Source organism: Sapajus apella, unplaced genomic scaffold (genome assembly GCF_009761245.1).
Source record: "Sapajus apella isolate SASKATOON/1434 unplaced genomic scaffold, GSC_monkey_1.0 scaffold68, whole genome shotgun sequence".
Lineage (NCBI taxonomy): Eukaryota > Metazoa > Chordata > Mammalia > Primates > Cebidae > Sapajus > Sapajus apella.
Window position 1 is genome coordinate 4,766,375 of NW_022437008.1, and position 22,013 is coordinate 4,788,387.

Here is a 22,013-nt window from a genome sequence, read left to right on the forward strand (position 1 = left end):
TTTTGAGACGGAGTTTCACTCATGTTACCCAGGCTGGAGTGCAATGGCGCGATCTCGGCTCACCGCAACCTCCGCCTCCTGGGTTCAGGCAATTCTCCTGCCTCAGCCTCCTGAGTAGCTGGGATTACAGGCACGCACCACCACGCCCAGCTAATTTTTTGTATTTTTAGTAGAGACGGGGTTTCACCATGTTGGCCAGGATGGTCTTGATCTCTTGACCTCGTGATCCACCCGCCTCGGCCTCCCAAAGTGCTGGGATTACAGGCTTGAGCCACTGCGCCCGGCAGAATTACAACTTTTAAAGAGGCAGTGTGATAACTGCCAAACCATTACCCGACATTCCTAGTGGGTGGGGGGAAAGCCCTCACCTGCCTCTCTCATGCCTATCTCTAACAATAACATTCATGAACGATAAATTTATGAAAGAAATTTTGTGTGACCAAGTTGGCTATAATTAGAAGGCAATTATTTGTAAGTCTCTCTATATAGTTAGCTTTGATGCTAAAAATACACTAAGATAAAATGGTCGGATGCAATGGTTCACGCCTGTAATCCCAGTACTTTAGGAGGCCAAAGTGGGTGGATCACATGAGCTCAGAATTTCAAGACCAGCCTGGGCAACATGGTGAAACCCAACTATAAAAAATAGGAAGTACAGCCTGGCATGATGGCACACGCCTGTAGTCCCAGTTACTTGGGAGGGTGAGGTAGGAGGATGGCTTGAGTCTGGGAGGTGGAAGTGACGGTGAGCCAAGATTGTGCCATATTGTGTTCCAGCCTGGGCAATAGAACCAGACCTTGACTCAAGAAAAAAAAAAGGGAGGGGCAGTAAGATAAATAATCCTACAGAAAAATGAGCTAACAATATGAAAATTCACAAAGCAAATCTGGTAGCAAATGAAGTTTATACTCATCAAAGCAGCATACAATTAAGTAGTATCATAGGATCGATTGCAGAGGATATGTTGTTCTTTTGGATATTAAAAATATTTAAATAACATATATCCTTTGATCTACCAATCCCTTCCCTGTAAATCTGACCCACAGAAATAAAAACAACTGAAATTTAAGGGATGATTACATGAATTTTTATTGTAGCATTGTTTATACTGACAAATAAGCAAACTGTGAATAAACAAGTGGGCAGCTGAACAAATTTATACTACACGGTATTAGAGAATATTATGTAACAATTGCTCATATTACTCTGACCCTCATAATCATTCTTTTTGCTGGGTCCAGGACTATGGCCAACTAAAGGCATGAAAAGATAGTCCTCCTGGTTTGGTCTGAATTTGAATCCTAGTTATTCTGGTGACTTCAAAGCTGCACTAGTACATGGGCAAAACACTTAAAAAAATATGAAAGATGAAGTGAAGCAAAATGAGAAATAGAACAGTTTAGATTCATGTACACATATGTATATTTTATTTGGGTATTCGGGTACATTACCTCAGAAAATCAGCAACTGTCATTTTCAATCTTATCTCAAGACCAACCTCCAGAAATGCTACAAGAAGTGCTATAATATTAACATTGCATTGAGTTTAAAAGAAATTAATATATTTAAAATAAGTCTAAGGTTTAAGTGTTGTATACTCATTTTTATCATCATTCAAAAATATCATTAGACGCTTTCTCTGTCAAGTTATTGTGGAAAGAAATCCAAGTAAACAGAAATTCTCAAAAAGACTGGCTTCAAATAAGAGAACACTGTTTAGGTGGGAGATCTCCTTTTTCAGCACTATCTTCCCAAGGTAACAAGGGGGTTAGGATTGACTTGAGTGTGTCTGACATAATTAAGAAAGCAATTTAGTCTGCAGGTTAAAAGTGAAGGTGAAATCCAGAAGTTAATGTTTTACTCAATGGCTTATAAAAAAAAAATTAAAGAGTGACACAGTTTTCTCATTTTCAAAGTGGCTAATTTTTAATGCCAATACTGGTTGTGCAGAGTATTAAAATTTCTCATGTTTTAGTAAAAACGAATTGTCTCCACATCTGTGCCTATATTTAATAATATGATCCTTAAATGTGCTCCAATGAACCTGTTGCAAATCATATCCTCCAAGACTATGTACAGATTAGAACTACGTACAAATTATGTAGACTACTCTTGTGACACATTAGTTTAATTGCATTTAAGTTGCCACTCCAATTAAAAATTATTTCATATTTTAAAGATATTTTAGAAATATCTTCTATAGAATATTAGTATCTGACTAGTAATTTAAGTCCATTATAATGTTTCATGTACAGCTTCCTCACTCCTATCTGGAGCTTTTTAATTTTCAGAAGTTTAAGGAAATAGCATGAATGATAGAATGAACACAAATATTACCACCACCCAGAATTAACATTTTATGTTTACTTAGAATGTTTGTTTCTTTTTAGTAAGAAATAAATACAAAATTGAAGTATCCTTTAACTAGCATCCTTGGTCACATTTCCCTTCCACCTCCTTTCTTCCTAGAGTTAACCACTCCACTTTTGGGAATAGAGTGCATACCCTTTCAATCCATTCTTTAGTGTTATATAATTTATCCATAACCAATGCTTAGTACTAGAGCTGGTTAGTGTTGATTTTATTCAAATTCACAGGAGCATCATTACAATATGTTCATCATTTTTCTTCACTTTAATGTTTTAAAAAAATCTGTTAATATATAGACTTCATTTGTCACTTAACTGCTAGAGAGTATTCTATGTTACTCTATCACATTTTATTCATCTATGTCACAGGAGACAAGCATGTTTCCCAATTTCTGGCTACTGTAACGCATGCTACAATGACTTATGCAACTACAGACCAGTATGACTCCCTGTGTTCATGTGTTTCTTAGATATATAGATATATACAGTAGTTCCCCCTTATCCAGAGCTTTGCCTTCCATGGTTTCAGTTACCTGTGGTCACCACAGTTCAAAAATGGTTGACAACAGTACAAGAAGGTATTCTGACAGAAAGATCATATTCACATAACTATTACAGTATATTGTAATAATTGTTCCATTATATATTATTTTGTTTGTTTGTTTGTTTGTTTTTTTGAGACGGAGTTTCGCTCTTGTTACCCAGGCTGGAGTGCAATGGCGCGATCTCGGCTCACTGCAACCTCCGCCTCCTGGGTTCAGGCAATTCTCCTGCCTCAATCTCCTGAGTAGCTGGGATTACAGGTACACGCCACCATGCCCAGCTAATGTTTTTTGCATTTTTAGTAGAGACGGGGTTTCACCATCTTGACCAGGATGGCCTCAATCTCTTGACCTCGTGATCCACCTGCCTCGGCCTCCCAAAGTGCTGGGATTACAGGCTTGAGCCACCGTGCCCGGCCTATATTATTGTTTTAAATCTCTTGCTGTATCTAATTTGTAAATTTTATCATAGGTATATATGTGTGTATACACACACACACACACACGAAAAAACATGGAGTTTGGTACTATCTGGGTTTCAGGTATCCACTGGAGGTCTTGGAGTCCATCCCTTGCAGAAAATCAGGGACTACTGTACTCAAGAGTGGAACTGCTGTGTATTCTGGAATGTTTTAGAAATTCTTTCCTGCCCCAAGGTTTTAAAAACATTTCCTATAAAACTGTTAGATTAAGTATTGCTTTTTGCATTTTAGTCTTCAATACTTTTAGAATTCTTAAGAAAAATATTTTAATATATGATGATGGTAGAAATCTATTATTTTTCCATATGAAGAGTCAATTAATTTTTAAGTAATCCATGATTTCTCCACCAATTTGGGATACCACCTCATTCAATTAGCAGTTCCCCATATATTCATGTACATATTTCTGAATTCAACATTCTCAGTCTCAATTTTATGAGTGTTTCAACAACAAATAATTTTGATTATACTTTTACAAGTCATACATGTAGCAAAACATATCACAAAAATGATAATTTTGTCTCAATTTCAAATCCTTACACGTCTCATATCTATTTCTTTTTCATTTTTTTTTTTTTTTAAATAAAGATAGGTTTCACCATGTTGGTCAGGCTGGTCTTGAATTCCCGACCTCAGGTGATCCGCCCGCCTTGGCCTCCAAAGTGCTTGGATTACGGCGTGAGCCACCATGCCTGGTCTCATATCTATTTCTTAATGCATCTGGTAGGCCTTCCAGGAACACAGTAAGTAGTGTACATGACTAAATCTAACTTCAATGAGAATACTAGAAGTAGAGCATCAACAATGCTTATTGTGGGAGTTTTGGGGGTACAGGTTTTCTTTATAATACTTAATAGACATCACAGTATTTAAGTTTTGAATTGCTGCTGGACTTCCCACATTCATGTCACTTTAATGTAAAATGAATTTTCCAATACACTATTCAGTGTAAAATCTGCTGAACGTTTTGCTAAATCCAAGGCATTCATAGAGAACTTTAATGGGTATGAATTCTCTGGTGTCTAATGTGATGTGACTTTTGGCTGAAAGCTTTCCCACATTCACTACACTGATAAGGTTTTTCACCAGTATGGATTCTCATATGCAGAGCAAGAGTTGAGAACTGAGAAAAGGCTTTCCCACATTCATTACAACCGTAGGGTTTCTCACCTGTATGGCTTCTCATATGCACAGTAAGAGATGAGCTTTGACAGAAGGCTTTCCCACAGACCTTACACTCATAAGGCTTATCACCTGTATGAATTCTTACATGTACAATAAGTGATGTGATTCGAGAGAAGGCTTTTCCACATTTATTACATTCATAGGGTTTCTCTCCTGTATGAATATTGTGATGTTTAATGAGGTATTGCTTCTGCCTGAAGATTGTTCCACATTCATTACATTTGTAGGGTTTCTCTCCAATATGAATTTTCTCATGCTCAGTGAGATTTGATTTGCCACTGAAGGCTTTCCCACATTCCTTACATGTATAAGGTTTCTCTCCTGTGTGGCTTCTCTGGTGTCTAATGAGGCTTGACTTCTGAATGAAAGCTTTCCCACACCCTTTACATTCATAAGGTTTCTCTCCGGTATGGATTCTCTGATGTATAATAAGGTTTTCCTTCTGGCTAAAAGCTTTTCCACACTCACTACACTTAAAGGGCTTCTTTCCAGTGTGGATGTTCTGATGTTTAATGAGGTATTGCTTCTGGCTGAAGGCTCTTCCACACTGATTACATTCAAATGGTTTTTCTCCAGTATGAATTTTCTCATGCTCAGTGAGATACGCTCTGCTGTTAAACGCTTTGCCACATTCCTTACATGCATAGGGTTTGGTTCCTGTATGATTTTTCTGGTGTCTGATGAGGGCTGGCATCTGAATAGAAACTTTTCCACATTCATAAGGTTTCTCTCCAGTATGATGTTTCTGATGAGAAAGGAAGTTTTCCTTCTGGCTGAAGGCTTTTCCACATTTATTACATTTATATGCTTTCTTCCCTGTGTGACTTCTGAGGTGCAGAGTAAGGGATGAGACTCGAGAGAACACTTTACCACATTCAGTGCATTCATGAGATTTCTCTCCAGTATGCATTTTCTTATGTTCTAGGAAGTTTTGCTTCAGGCTAAAGGTTTTTCTACATTCATTACATTCATAAGGTTTCTCTCCACTATGAATTTGATCATGCTGAAGGAGATCTGATTCATGCTGAAGACTTTCCAACATTCCTTTCATGAATGTGAATTTAATCAGGAGATTTCCCTAGTACCAAATAAGATGTAATAAGAATGAAAGCTTTCCCACATTCACTAAATTCATATGGTGTGTTTTCGATATTAATTCTCAGGTATCTAACAAAGTTAAATTTATGAATAAAGATTTTTCTCACATTGATTACGCTGAGATGAGATGATTACAAAAAGGGATAAAATATAACATCTCTTTATATTCTTAATGGTTCTTATAGAACTTCTCTCATATTTAAGTATAAATTGTGTATAAGTTATGTTTCAAACTCTTTTAAACTGAGTCCCATACACAGAAGGGTAGTCTTGAATAATCAACGACTGTGTTCAGAGGAAATACGTTTCCTAAATTTTTCCTCAGTCTGTATTTTCAGAAAAAGATGAGACTTAACTTACAAGTCTTTCATGTTGCGTCTTTATCTGTTTATAAACTTCCCAGGCTTCTTCTAAAAGGAATTACAAAAAAAATCATCATTGAAAAAGAGTTAATACATACATAATATATAGTGCTTGGCATGTAATAAGCATTCAATAAATTAGGTTATCACTGTCATCAACATAACATCACTAACACCTGTGAAGTTTCCCATTATTAATATAATTTCAGAAATGTGTTATTGTAAAATAGATTCTTTATCCAAGCCTAGTCTCTCAGTATAAAGTTCAAATACAAATGACGTTCCTAGGTATGTATAATTTTAACTGCTTTTAAATGTAACCCAGCCCACTTCCTAAATCAGTAAAATGGGAGAAAACAAGTCCAGGTGTGGTGGTTCACACCTATAATCCCAGCACTTCTGAAGCGTGAGGCAGGAAAATTGCTTGAGGCCAGGAGTTTGAGAATAGCCTGGGTAAAAGAGTGAGACTCCTGTCTCTATAAAAAATTTAAAAACTAGCCTGTAGTCCTCCTGTAGTCCTCAGGAGGTTAAGGTGGGCAGATTGCTTGAGCCCAGGATTTAAAGACTGCAATAAACTATGATTGTGCCACGGCCTGAGTGACAGAGCAAGACTTGGTCTTGGTCTTTAAAACATAAATAGGTGAGAAACAGGAGGAAAGGACAAATACTTAAAAGACTGAGAGAGCCTAGGAAGACAGGGCATAAATAAAATGAACAGGAAAGTTTAAATAAGGTGCTTGTTTCTATGTCTTCCTGAAACATCATTAAAATGACAGTAAAACAGTGAAGAGGGGCACATACTTACAAGAACAAAAAGGTTAAGAAGACATCAGTGGACAAAAAGTATTACGAGGGCAAGAGATAGTGGCTCATTCCTGTAATCCCAGCACTTTGGGAGGCCAAGGCAGGAGGATTATTTGAGGCCATGAGTTTGAGATCAGCCCAAGCAGCACAGTGAGGCCTTATCTCTACAAAAATTTAAAAAATTAGGCAGGTATGGTAGCAGACACCTGTAGTCTTAGTTACCTGGGAGGTTCAAGCAGGAGGATCGCTTGAGCCCAGGAGTCTGAGACTGCAGGATGCTATGATCATGCCACAGCAATCCAGACTAGGTGACAGAGTATGACCTTGTCTCTTAAAAAAAAGTCTTAGGAAATTTTGGAAAGAAAGCAAATAGAGAACTGTAAATTAACAGCAGAACTGAGTGGTTTAAAGAAAAGCCAGCAGATGTAGGTGCCCCTACACACGTTTGTAATACAGATATTAACAGATAGGCTCTATCAACAGAGAGACTGGGCAAGAGTGGAAGGCAGGGCTTATAAAATGACTGTGAAAGGACCAGGTAATGACTGAACTCTCCTAGCTGGACAGAAATATGAAGTTTATCATCCACACAAAACCAAGCAGCTACAAATTTAGTGATGACCAAAGTAGATGAGAGCATCATAGTAAGAAGAGAAGAATGAATAAAAGTTTATACATGTAATAGAGTCTCTTCTGTTAAGATTCCGAGAATGCTGGTGGTTGCTAGGTATCAGATGATGGAAGAATTGTTTACTGAAAAAAATGAGAAGACAGTGAGAACACCTACAGATACTAACATTTGGAATCATCGAAAGCAACACATCTGTATTAGTGATTGCTGCACAGTGAAAACGAGCATTTTACAAGCCCCACTTATGTACACAAATTAATGTAGAGCTAAAGATCAGAAAACATTTGATGAAAGCCCTAACATCAAAGCTAGATCAAACAAAATACAAGGCAAAGAGCAGAAAAACTCACACATATAACATTACAATTAATATCTTGGAAAGCTAGGAGATTACTATTATCACTGTGATGAAATATTAAGTGTTCTATAAAGAAATGTTTTAGAAATAAACAATATGATATTGATCTTACAAATTCAATATGTTGGGAGAAAGTCAGTCTAGAAAATCTCCTAGAATAAAAAAAGGAAGACTGGAAGAAGAAAGGGAGAAAGAAAGAGTGTAATGATTGGAACATTAGTGGGTTACTGGAAGAATCCAGAAGGCTCAACATTTACTAAAGCAGTTCCAAAGAAAGTATGAAGAAAAATGAATGTAGGACATTTTCAAAGAACTAATAAAGAACACTTCCCAGAATTATAAATCATGAGTCTACATACTTAACAGGCCCCAGAGTACAAAGAACATTCCATTTAAAAAGATCCCAACTTGGCCAACATGGTAAAACCCTGTCTCTACTAAAAATATAAAAAATTAGCTGGTCATGGTGGCAGGCACCTGTAATCCCAGCTACTCAGGAGGCTGACGCAGGGGAATCACTGGAACCTGGGAGGCAAAGGTTGCAGTGAGCTGAGATTGCACCACTGCATTCCAGCCTGGGGACAGAGTGAGACTCTGTCTCAAAAAAAAATTTTTTTAATAAATAAATGAAATAAAATAAATAAAGAAGAAGAAGAAAAAAAATAGAGCTCTTGCTCCCTTAAGCCCAAGGCATAGATGGCTTAGTATGCGAATTTTACTAAACTTTGATTAGATAATGGTATTATTATTTATGTTTTCCAATTGCTTTTTTAAAATTTATGAAAATTGGTGTTATGCATAATAGATCATCACTTATGCTACTATATTCCAAACAACCCCAAAAAGTTAAAAATTACAACTTCTTTGTAATTAAAACCCTATCTCCTTCATACATACTTATCAGAATTGAATTTTTAACACTGTAAATGACAATGCTGAACTGAACTAGAAAATGTCATCAGAATACCAAGTAAAATGGTTATTTCAACATTTATCTCATGTTTAAAAAATATTTTTTGGCCTCTGTGTGCCCGCGGAGTAGCCATCATGAGCAAAGCTCACCCTCCCGAGTTGAAAAAATTTATGGAAAAGAAGTTATCACTGAAATTAAGTGGTGGCAGACATGTCCAAGGAATACTGCGGGGATTTGATCCCTTTATGAATCTTGTGATAGCTGAATGTGTGGAGATGGCGACTAGCGGACAACAGAACAATATTGGAATGGTGGTAATACGAGGAAATAGTATCATCATGTTAGAAGCCTTGGACAAGTATAAATAATGGCTGTTTAGCGGAGAAACCCATATCCTCTCTCCATAGGGCCTGTTCTATGATGTAAAAATTAGGTCATGTACATTTTTCATATTAGACTTTTTGCTAAATAAACTTTTGTAATAGTCAAAAAATATTTTTTAATATTTTATTTAATATTTTAAAAATATTCTCAGAATCTAAGAAAATTAAATATTCTCATATTTAAAAAATATTTTCAGGTGGAGTGGCACACGTCTGTAATCCCAGCACTTGGGGAGGATGAGGCAGGCAGATCATTTAAGGTCAGGAGTTCAAGACCAGCCGGGCCAACATGGTGAAATGCCGTCTCTACTAAAAATAGAAAAATTAGCCAAGCATGGTGGCAGGCACCTGTAAATTGCAGCTACCTGGGAGGCTGAGACAGGAGAACTGCTTGAACTTGGGAGGCACAGGTTGCAGTGAGCCAAGATTGTGCCACTGCACTCCAGCGTGAGTGAGAGAGCAAGATTGTCTCAAAAAATAAAACAAAAAGTACTTTCAAAATGTAATCAAAATGCTCTGATGGCAAGCAAACTCTTAATTATATTCTGTGTAAATACTGACTTGTTAAAACAAGGGTTGGCAAACTAAGAGTTTTACATGGTCACATTTATTTATTTTCTTCTCCATGACTACTTTCACAGTATAACGCTTGAGTTGAGTAGCTGCAATGGAGATCCTATAACCTATAAAGACGTAAATATTTACTACCTGGCTCTTTATAGAAAAAGTTTCCTGAACTCCTGTCCTAGAGGAGCAATTCCTCCATCTTCTATCTGGCTGACACCAGGATGCATTGTTGATCCAGCTCCAACCACAACCAGATAATAAAGAGAGAACCTGGGAGGAATCCACATCCTTCAGGGACCACAAACACCAAAGTTAGCATGCTAATCTGGACTACTCACCACGTATGAGCAAGAAACCCATTCCTGCATTCCTTAAACTGGTACATTTTGAGGTTTATTATAGTCACTTAGCTTTACCGTGATAAGCGCCTTCTTAGTCTTGTGTCATTGCTTTACATATCATGAATATGAGATGCCTAACAAATATTAATCACCAGCTTGGACCTCTCTCCTCAGTAACTGATTCAAATATCCAACTGACTACTCAACATTTCCACTTGGATATCTAATAGTGATCTAACTTACCCTGCCCTATTCAAGCTTTTGCTTCAGGCCCAAACCAATTCCTCTCAAATTCTTCTCATCTCTTTAAATAGCAATCTCATTCTTCTCATTGCTCAAACAACACTTTTCTTTCTGTCAGATTACACTCTTTACAACCTTGTAACTTACTGGCTGTTTTGGACAATCCTCACTGTGACCACCAAGGTCTAAGCCACATGTCTTCCTGGATTATTTAACAGCCTCCATACCAGTCTTACTAACTCTTTACAATTCTCAACACAGCAGCCACAGCAATCTTCTCACAGTCAAATCATGTCACTGCTGTACCTGAGAGCCTTTTTGTATACTCATAAAAACAATCAGCTGGGCACAGTGCCTCACACCTGTAATACCAACACTTTGGGAGGCTGAGGTGGGTGGATCATCTGAGGTCAGGAATTGAGACCAGCCTGACCAACATGGTGAAACCTCATCTCTACTAAAAATACAAAAATTAGCCAGGCGTGGTGGCACATGCCTGTAGTCCCAGTTACTCAAGGCTGAGGCAGGAGTATTGCTTGAACCAGGAGGCAGAAGTTGTAGTGAGCCAAGATCGCACCACTGCACTCCAGCCTGGGCAACACAGCAAGACTCTAAAAATCAACAAGAAAAATAAAACACAAACATTTAGAAGCATACAGCAGACACTGCTAACAGTGGCTATTTCTGGGAAACAGGGAACTGAAGGCCAGGAATGAAGAGACATACCCAATTATTTTAATTTTCTATCAAGCATACATATTAAACTTTGATAATAATAGTATTATTTCTTTTTAAAATTAACAGGGAAATGAACTAATAGGAAATCAGCACTAATTCCCAAGCCTGCAATATTGTTAAAAAGCAGGAGGTAACATAGTGTTGGACTATGATGGCTGGGGGTAGGAAGACAACAGAAAATAAGAGTAAGAAAGCAAAATTCAATTCTGAGGAATATAACAATGGAAGGAGGAAGAATGCTAGAAAGTTAAATTGTAAAGAAAAGCATCTACTTGCTAGTTTTTGAAATATTTTTTTATTGATACATAATAGTTGCACATAGAATGATTACATTTTAAAGAAAGAACTTACATGCCAGTTTTTGAAAGCTAACAGATCTATGAAGGACTGAATGCTTAAGGAAATGCGTCTAGGCATACAGGGAAAAGTGAAAAATGGAAAATATTAGTGAAAGGAAAAAAAGTGAAATTGAGGCCGTAAAAAATCATAAAATTGATGCTGTAAATGATGTAGAGTGACTGGCATCCAGAATAGAGTTTAGAAGAGCAATCAGTCCTCTAGAATCTGATAAAAGGGATGTATAGATTCAGGGAGAAAGAAGGTCAGGAAGAAGGTCTGGAAATGTCATTTAGGTATCTAAAGAATTCCCAGCAATAGTCACTCTAAAAGACAAAGGCTCAAAAAGACAAACAAAAAAACTCAGAGGCTGCAAACTCTCATTGAATAACTATAATAAGCCTTTATCCCATTCATACCTGCCAGGTTCTCGCTTACTCACATAAAGAGTACCTTCTTTACATTTCTTTCTCAATCATCCATTGCTGTTCTTAAGTGCTGACTTTAAACTTGTGAACTGAAATATGACACTGGACGTGGATGTTATGGTTGGGGAACAAAGCAGCATCCCAGAATTCCGGCAGAGCCCTTAGAGCTGTTAGAGGTTTTGCAGCTCCTGCGGATGTACAAGGAAGCAGGCCTGTGAAAAAGAACAAAGTAATGATGACTCTTTGGCTTTGACCTACATGTGAGCAAATGGAAAAAAGAGTATTTGTACATAGCATCTCAGGCCAGACCCATTATGCTATTCAAAAGCTCTACACATTTCAATGGCTGGGCATGGTAGCTCACACCTGTAATCTCAGCACTTTGGGAGGCTGAGGCAAGCGGATCACCTGAGGTCAGGAGTCTGAGACCAGCCTGGACAATGTGGTAAAACCTCGTTTAGTCTCTACTAAAAATACAAAAATTAGCCAGGCGTGGTGATGGGCGCCTGTAATCCCAGCTACTCGGGAGGCTGAGGCAGGAGAATCATTTGAAACCAGGAGGCAGAGGTTTCAGTGAGCCGAGGTCAAGCCACTGCACTCCAGCCTAAGCGACAGAGGGAGACTGTGCCTCAGAGAAGGAAAAAAAAAAAAGCTCTACACATTTCAAAAATGAGAGACAGATGGGACCTTATTATGGGATTTACAGAGAAACTATGAGAGACTAAGATGCCAGAGTTATCCACACTCACAACCTGTACAGGTTCATTTGAGCAGGTGTCACTTGTGACCTTGCTCCTGATTCAAGTCACATTTTTGAATATCATTTTCCCCATAACAACACTTTTCTCATAAATATGAAGTAATCAATCTTGAGTAATATGGAAAAAAATACAGGAAGTTATTCTGATGTTATTTATAAGTCAGAGCTCTAAAAAAATTTAAGAGGACTAATATTTTACTTAGGTTAACCAGGAGAGTTAAATATAGTAAGTGTCCTATAATAATAGTCTTCTCTTGATATCACAGGGGATTGGTTCCAGGATCACTGTAGATACCAAAATCTTGCAGATGCTCATTTAAAGTATATGAGGCCAGGTGCAGTGGCTCACACCTGTAATACCTGAACTTTTGGAGGCTGAGGTGGGCAGACCACCTGAGATCAGGAGTTCGAAACCAGCCTGGACAATAAGGTGAAAACCCATCTCTACTAAAAATACAAAAATTAGCTGGGCATGATGGCACGCATCTGTACCCCTGCTACTTGGGAGGCTGAGGCAGAAGACTCGCTTGAACCTGGGAGGTGGAGGCTGCAGTGGGCAGAGATTGCTCTACTGTACTTCAGCCTGGGTGACAGTGAGACTCCATCTCAAAAAAATAAAAATAAAGTATACGGAAGTATATTTATATATAACCTATGCACATCCTCCCATATACTTTAAGTCATCTCCAGATTATTTATAATACCTAATACAATGTAAATGCCTTGCAAATAGTTGTTATACTGTATTGTTTAGGGAATCATGACAAGAAAAAAAAGTCTGTACATGTTCAGTACAGACATAACCATTGCAAGCTTAACAACATTTCTGATTCATGGTTTGTTCAATCCATGGAGGCAGAACCTACATATACATAGCGCTGACTGTATGCTCTTTCACTGATTCAGCAAACGTATACATTTATGATTATGTGTACTGAGAATGCTTGGTTAACAATTTGTAATGGGATATGATAAATGAAAGGCTCAAACTTACTCAGAAGCTTTCTCTAAGATGTAAGAGCCTTAGAACCTGGCTAGACAGTGCTATGAATTGCTGAAACAGGTAAAGAGGGGAAATAGATGGAGGCAGAGTGCAGGAAGAAGGAGCTATCAGTACGACATTTTATTTTATTTTATTTTTTGAGACGGAGTTTTGCTCTTGTTACCCAGGCTGGAGTGCAATGGCGCGATCTTGGGTCACCGCAACCTCCGCCTCCTGGGTTCAGGCAATTCTCCTGCCTCAGCCTCCTGAGTAGCTGGGATTATGGGCACATGCCAGCATGCCCAGCTGATTTTTTGTATTTTTAGTAGAGACGGGGTTTCACCGTGTTGACCAAGATGGTCTTGATCTCTTGACCTCGTGATCCACTCGCCTCGGCCTCCCAAAGTGCTGGGATTACAGGCGTGAGCCACCGCGCCCGGCCCTCAGTTTGACATTTTAAACATAAAGAGCTTGAAGTTCCTATGCAACTTCCAGGTGGACTGCACACTGGGCAGTTGGAATAATAAGGATCAGGTGCTCAGGACAAGCCTGCGATAGAAACAGACATTTATTAGTCATCTGTGTCAGATGAAGCCATGGCAGTGAAATGTTGTGGCCGATAGGAGTACTTACAGGTGAAAAGATGATCAAGGCCAGAAACTTAGAAACACCAATAGTTAAGAAAAAAGCAGAAACTAAGTCCTGTCTTCTTTGTATCTTTTACTTTTTTTGTATATTTCAAAACCTGTTATTTTTTATTTTATTGAAAAATATGTTAAGCATGAGTGTGACAAGATACTTGAAGACAGAATACTTGTATCTTTGTACATAGAAGAAAAAAATTTCCCCTATATTTACAAAAGGCTGGGAAAACCTGATTAAATTAGAAGTCAGATTGCTGCCCTCCTAGACGAATTAGGGAGTTTCTTGACCTCTGCGCTAAAGGCAGGACAATTAGCTTTCCAATTCTGTGCTGTCTGCACTAGTGGAAACTACCTCTTAAAGATATTCCTTAGTTTAGGGTTTCTCAAAGCAACCGCACCAAAGTTTCTCCAAAGTATTAAGAAAAGTCAATGCCTACTGGGTGTACAGGCATCCAGTAACAAGTTTTTCGGAAATCTTTCCTCTTTAAAAAAATAATGGAAAGGTAACGCTGATTTTGTTTTCTACTCCACAACAGGTCTGCTTTTACATAAAAATCACGTTTAAAATTACTTACCCGCTCAATTCCTTAGCCTTTTCCCTTTCCTATTTTCCAGAAAACGCATCCTTATTATTTTAGAAATGAGAAAAGTGAGGCTTAGAGGTTACTACCTACAAAGCCATCCGTCCATCCTCACAAACTTGGAACCAGTTTCTTACTAACTCTGTAACCCTCACCTCCGCCTCACACCCTCGGTCACCCCACCCGCTTCCTACTGTACGCCTGCCCCAGTCACACAAGCTCTGATCACCGCACATCACAGGAGACGATTCCTCCCCTTCACATTCCCCAGCCCCGTCGCAGGCACAGCAAATCCTCCCATTCAGCGTCCCTGGCCCGTTACAGCGTCCAGAAAGCCGAGTCCCACAGAGCCGAAACCCAACTCACCAGCAGACAAAGACCACCATGGCGAGCCGTAGAGTCGGCGCTTGCGCACTCCTTCGGTGGGCAGCGCTCCCAGAGGTCTCCTGGGCTCGGTCAGGCCCGGGCTCAGAACCGGACGTTGGTCCGTCCTCCGTGCCACTCTTTTGAGGGTGGACTACAATTCCCAGAAGGTTCAGCGGTTTGAGTCAGCTTTTCGCGCGAAGTTTCTTTCCTTTGCCAGAGCTTGTGGGGATTGTCTTCCTGGCAGGAGGGAAAGGCCGAGTCTTAGTTTACGCTACCCCTGGGAGAGGGTAGTGTTGTGTCGCAAGTGTTAAGATCAGCTTAAAGATGCTGTGTGGACTTCATGTAGGAGCCATGGTGCGATACTAAGCCAGGAACCCCAGGAGACTCTCAGGCACGGTTCGGGAATGAGAGTAACAATGCCTTTGGCTGGGCTCAAACGGGGCGCCATCTTGCCCATCGCGGGCGTGGCGCTGAACTACATTTCCCAGAAGGCACCGGGCCCTCGGCCCCTGCCCCCGTGACGCCCGCGGCTCTGTGGAGAAGTGCACGAGACTTAGGTGCTGGGCTCTGAGTAGGTCGATTTGGAGACTACTGAGTCCGTAGGAGGCTGGAGGTGAAGCGTCTAGAACCGGGTGCGGGGGTTGAGACTGAGTATTAAGTCTCTTCAGGCGGAACGGGCCGAGGAAGGGCGGTTGTGAAATTGTAATTTTTGTGACAGTATATTCTGGCACTGTGTATGTGTTTTTGTGACTATGTATGACACCCTGTGTGCGGATGTGGGGAGGATTCTTCGGGTATCCCGTGAGTCCCTGTGTTAGGACTGTTAATGTGTGACTGTGTAACTGTGTGTGAGGGTGTGGTTTGCTGTGACTGCCTGCCCGCGGTGGGTGTGTGATTGTGACTCTGTGACCAATATGTTCGTCTGTGTGCAGATAGAGGGAGCTTTGTACTTGTGTGCTTGTGACTCTGTGTCCCTGTGTGGGAGCATGGAGGGTGAGTGCTTTTAACTTTGTGTCCAGTGGCGGGTATGTGAGTGAAGCAGTGTGTGTGTCTGGAGTTGAGACTCTGTTTGTGTGTCTGACCAAATGTCACACGAAGTCATATGTGAGAGCAGAAAATAGCTCAGTCCCGTGATAGTAAAGGACAGTTTTCTATGACACTGAGTTTGAATTGGTAGCCACAGTTTTCTGAAAGCCCTTCCGTGGCAGGGGGAGGGGAACGCAGAGTAAACTCCTGGAGTTGTCATTTGGGCCCCAGGGGAGGTGTATTGTCTCCTTTCCCGTTTCTGCCCTCCAAGAGAGGTTCCCCAGAGGAGAGGAAATAATGATTCTGATATCTAAAAGCCATGTTTAAGGTGCCTTGAAGTTTTCTCTATTTTTCCAAGACGTGATTTTTTTTTCCTTAGCAAATGCCCAAAGGATTTATCTGGTAACTTGGAATCTTCTGTTTCTTTTTGGAAATATCTTCCTGATTTTCTCTTATTAATGTAGTAAATGGTTCAGTTCATCTTGTATGCACAGTTTGGTTTTTCCTATATACTCCTATATACATATATAGATATATATGCATATACATACAAATATATACACTTGTATATGCACATATTGACATGTATCTAATGTTTTCATTTAAGTGATATTTTAACTTCCTGCATAATTGGAAGATATTTGAGAATATATTGTAGATGCTGTTGTTTTGCCACGTATTGGCCAACCCAATATCAGTTCCCTTCTTTATTGCTATAAAAGTCCTAATATTGTTTGTTTGCCCTGCTGAAATAAAAAACAAAACAACAACAACAAACAAACTCTACATGTTCTAGCTTCCTCTGTTGATGTAAGTAAAAGTTCTTAGATTGGGCTTCTCAGACAGTTCTCTGTTGTGTGTTTGTTTGTTTGTTTGAGATGGAGTCTCACTGTTGCCCAGGTTGGAGTGCAGTGGTGCAATCTCGGCTCACTGCAACCTCCACCTCCTGGGGTTCAAGCAATTCTCCTGCCTCAGCCTCAGACTGAGTAGCTGGATTACAGGCACCTGCCACCATATCTGGCTGATTTTGTATTTTTAGTAGAGACAGGGTTTCACCATGTTGGCCAGGCTGGTCTCGAACTCCTGACCTCAGGTGATCCACCCACCTCGGCCTCCCAAAGCGGTGGGGTTACAGGCATGCGCCACTGCGCCCAATTGCTCAGGCAGTTCTTTAGAAGTGTGGGGATGAGGTGGGGCAGGTTCAGTGGGCATGCATTCTTTTCCCACTTTCTGTCTGGAATGTGGTATCGTGCTACATGTGGATCAGCTATCTCATAACCATACATTTTTTTTTTCCTTTTGAGACAGTGTCTCGTTCTGTCACCCAGGCCGGAATGCAGTGGCATGATCTCAGCTCACTACAACCTCTGCCTCCCAGGTTCAAGTGATTTTCCTGCCTCAGCCTCCTGAGTAGCTGGGACTACAGGTGCGCATCACCATGCCCCAGGAATTTTTGTGTTTTTAGTAGAGATGAGGTTTCACCGTATTGGCCAGGCTGGTCTTGAACTCCTGACCTTGTGATCTGCCTGCCTCAGCCTCCAAAAGTGCTGGGAATACAGGCGTGAGCCACTGCACCCAGCCCCATGCATTTTTGTTTTGTTTTTGAGACGGAGTCTTGCTCTGTTGCCCAGTCTGGAGTGCAGTTGTGCCATCTCAGCTCATTGCAACCTCTGCCTCCTGGGTTCAAGCGATTCTTCTGCCTCAGCCTCCTGAGTAGTGGAGACTACAGGCATGCACCACCACTCCCAGCTACTTTTTGTATTTTTAGTAGAGACTAGGTTTCACCATGTTTGCCAAGCTGGTCTCAGACTCCTGACTTTAGGTGATCTGCCCACCTTGGCCTCCCAAAGTGCTGGGATTACAGGCATGAGCCTCCATGCCTGGCCATAACCATGCATTTATAATGGAAGGAGGGGGATGAGCATTTACAATGTCATAGTACATGAAAATAGAGGATTTTAAGTTGCATTTGTTGTGTGAAAGCAGTTTGATTAGAAAATATGTGTATTCCACCTGTCTCTGCATGAAATGTCTAGTTGCACTTTAATTTTCTTCATTGTAAGTAGACTCAACCTTGTGAAAGAAGGGGCTTGTCTTTTTGTTTCGTTGTTCCATCTTCAGCATTTACAGTGGCTAGCACATAGTTGGCTCTCAGTAAATATTTGATTAATGAAAGAATAGTAAGTAGTTGATAAATGATAGCAGTGCTCCTTAGTTTCTTTTTGGTTGCACAGAGGAAACATGCCCAGATAGCCATAGGTTTCTGTTCCTCTCTGAGATTACTTTGTGTTAACTCTAGCTCTGGGTAGGGAAGACGTATTATAAGCCGATATTCTTGAAACTGGGTATGAGTTCTTCATCATCCTTAGGACTTTTGACAAGGGGTGAAAGATATTCACTGTTACTGTTCGTTTTCATTGATTCTTTATTAAGTTTCTATATCTAAAGAATAAAATATTGATAACCAGTTTTTCTCACATTTAAATGATTATTTTAATTAAACTTTAAGAAAAGTTAAGGCCGGGCGCGGTGGCTCAAGCCTGTAATCCCAGCACTGTGGGAGGCCGAGGCGGGTGGATCACGAGGTCAAGAGATCGAGACCATCCTGGTCAACATGGTGAAACCCCGTCTCTACTAAAACTACAAAAAATTAGCTGGGCATGGTGGCGTGTGCCTGTAATCCCAGCTATTCAGGAGGCTGAGGCAGGAGAATTGCCTGAACCCGGGAGGCGGAGGTTGCGGTGAGCCGAGATCGCGCCATTGCACTCCAGCCTGGGTAACAAGAGCGAAACTCTGTCTCAAAAAAAAAAAAAAAAAAAAAGAAAAGTTCAACTACGTTTTTAGTAAGCCTTATTATTTTGGCTACTTTAAACACAAAACAGCAGATAAGATTGGAAGTAGGGAGATTAAAAGAGATTTAAAAAAAGGCAATTGTAGTACCCAAGGAAAGAAAAGATTAAAAAATAAAAGGCAACTGTAGTACCCAACAAAAAGAGAATGATGGCCTAGAGGAGTTGTTTATAGTTGAGATGGAGAGAAATAGAAGGTTTTTAGATATAATTAGAGGGAAAATGTCAGAACTTGCTGAAGGGTTATAGGTAGTAAGAGAAGAAAGAATGAAAAATGACACAGGTTTCTGAATTGAGTAATTCAGTTAGTTAGAGTTGATGCACAGGCAAACCCAAATAAACATGTAGATTGTACCTGATAGGGCCACTTTCCCCAGAAGAGGACTGTTGGCATGGCAGACACCTATAGTTTATTTCCTAAAGAAGGTGGATAAAATAGCTTACGAAATCTTCAGTTTGAGTCCTTCTAATGATTATCAGATGAATTATCCTTTCATGTTAAGACACATACATAAAAATTGGAGGGTATGCTGGGCACAGTGGCTCACGCCTATAATCCTAGCACTTTGGGAGGCCGAGGTGGGTGGATCACCTGAGGTCAAAGAGTTCAAGACCAGCCTGGCCCTCATGGTGAAACCCCATCTTTAAAAAAAAAAAAATTGGAGGGTATAGTGGTAGGTAATAGATGAATGGTAATATTTTCTGAAGATAAAGACTTAGTGGTCTGAGTAGAATTAAATCATCTGGGTATTTTCTGGAGTCTGAAAAGCAAAAATCAAGATGAGGATCCATTTCCCCAATGCCATTGAATCTATAGCCTCTCCATCTGAATTTCTTTAGACTTGAACAGTGTTATTCCTAGTGCACTGGGCCCCAAGTCTATGGTGAGAGCCTCTAACTTCTCTTCTCGAACTTTTTTGCTCCTCTGTACTAGTCCCACAGTGAAATTCCGTCTCTCTTCAGTGGGGATTATTACCTGCCCTGACTTAATGGGAGTAACTATAGGAATTCAGTGATGATAGTAAAGTGCAGAAGAAAGTAAATTACAAGATTTTGATTCTTTTTTTTTTTTTTTTTTTTGATATGGAGTCTCAGTCTGTTGCCAAGGCTAGAGTGCAGTGGCATCATCTTGGCTCATGGCAACTTCTGCCTCCCAAGTTCAAATGATTCTCCTGCCGCAGCCTCCAAAGTAGCTGGGATTACAGGTGCTCTGCACCACACCCGGCTAATTTCGTATATTTAGTAGAGACAGAACTTTGTCATACTGGCCAGTCTGGTCTCGAACTCCTGACCTCAAGTGATACGCCTGCCTCAGCCTCCTAAAGTGCTGGGATTACAGGCATGAGTCACTTCGCCCAGCCAGATTTTGATTTTTGATTCTTAAATGCCAATTGAGTTATTTTTGTTTGTTTGTATGTTTTGTTTGTTTTTTTAAAGGCTAGTCAAGTGAAGCAGTGGGAGTGGAGAAGGAACAAAGAAATCTGTAACTAGTTGTGATCAATTAGTTGTAAACACCACTGCACTTGGACCAGCTGCCAATTGAGTTCTTAATTGGGAAATAGTAGAAGCATTTCCATTAAATAAGGAAAGACAAGAATATGTATCACCGTTACTATTTAGCTTCCTTTTTTTTTTTTTTTTTTGGGACAGAGTCTCACTCTGTTGCCCAGGCTGGAGTGCAGTGGCGTGATCTTGGCTCACTGCAGCCTCTGCCTCCTGGGTTCAAGCTATTCTCCTACCTCAGCCTTTTGAATAGCTGGGCCTGCAGGCACGTGCCACCACCCCCAGCTAATTTTTTTGTATTTTTTAGTAGAGATGAGATTTCACTGTGTTAGCCAGGATGGTGTCAATCTCCTGGCCTCATGATCTGCCCACCTCAGTTTCCCAAAGTGCTGGGATTATAGGCGTGAGCCATAGCACCTGGCCTAATTTATGTTGTTTTTCATGCTTGCTAGAGTAAACAAGGAAAAAATTTAGAGGCAAAAAATTCTGGAAAGAGGTATTAACATTGACATTGAATGCATAATTCTATAGGAAGTATGTCTGGACAATAAACGTTTATATATTTTTAATCACCCTCTGAACCTGAACTTGAGTTAATCAGACTCATTTATCACTATTCTTTACAAGGACTCTGTTGGTCTGTTTCCAACACCATACCCTACTTCCATTCTCCTTCCACTGTGGACACTCATTCAAAATGTTAATTTGCTGGATGTGGTGGCTCACGCCTGTAATCTGAGCACTTTGGGAGGCTGAGGTGGGCAGATCACCTGAGTTCAGGAGTTTGAGACCAGCCTGTCCAATATGGCGAAACCCCAGCTCTACTAAAAATACAAAATTAGCCAGGCATGGTGGTGCACACCTGTAGTCCCAGCTACTCAGGAGGCTGAGGCAGGAAGATCACTTGAACCTGGGAGGAGGAGGTTGCACTGAGCTGAGATCGTGGCATTGCACTCCAGCCTGGATGACAGAGTGAGACTCTATCTCAAAAAAAAAAAAAGATTAATTTTATCTTTATGCTTGAACATGTTCTTACAAAGAATATATCTTACGTACATGTATTTTAAAATAGTGTATCTCCTGTTTTTTACTAATCACAGTGTTTTTACAATTATCTGTTACTATGTAAACACTTATGTCAGGGCACTGATTGCATGTTGCCTGCGTATTCTTACAGGGAATGGTCATACAGATTGCCTCCATACCCTCCCACCACAACAAATGCTTAAATTAATCGTCTCATACGAAAGAAAGTTAAGCTGCATACAAAAATTGTTGTAAAATATGTCCCTGGCCGGGCGCGGTGGCTCACGCCTGTAATCCCAGCACTTTGGGAGGCCGAGGTGGGCAGATCACGAGGTCAAGAGATCAAGACCATCCTGGCCAACATGGTGAAACCCCGTCTCTACTAAAAAATACAAAAATTAGCTGGGCGTGGTGGCGCCGGCCTGTAGTCCCAGCTACTTGGGAGGCTGAGGCAAGAAAACTGCTTGAACCCAGGAGGCGGAGACTGCAGTGAGC

The 22,013-nt window shown here is 40.3% G+C and overlaps 1 protein-coding gene and 1 pseudogene across 3 annotated transcripts; one reads left to right on the plus strand and one right to left on the minus strand.

Annotated features, from left to right (window-relative positions):
- Window positions 1–3,348: 3,348 nt before the first annotated feature.
- Window positions 3,349–15,261, minus strand: ZNF260 (zinc finger protein 260). 3 transcript variants are annotated; one of them, XM_032249439.1, is made up of 3 exons: window positions 15,115–15,261; window positions 11,796–11,993; window positions 3,349–6,087 (listed from the first exon to the last, which is right to left on the minus strand). In XM_032249439.1, the coding sequence occupies exon 3, from the start codon at window positions 5,628–5,630 to the stop codon at window positions 4,392–4,394; it is 1,239 nt and encodes a 412-aa protein (XP_032105330.1). In that variant the 5' UTR covers window positions 5,631–6,087; window positions 11,796–11,993; window positions 15,115–15,261; the 3' UTR covers window positions 3,349–4,391. The 3 variants fall into 3 exon arrangements, with proteins under 3 accessions (XP_032105330.1, XP_032105329.1, XP_032105331.1); XM_032249438.1 differs by having other exon boundaries at window positions 11,773–11,993; XM_032249440.1 differs by lacking the exons at window positions 11,796–11,993; window positions 15,115–15,261 and adding an exon at window positions 6,845–6,952.
- Window positions 8,715–9,217, plus strand: LOC116530906 (annotated as a pseudogene).
- Window positions 15,262–22,013: the final 6,752 nt, after the last annotated feature.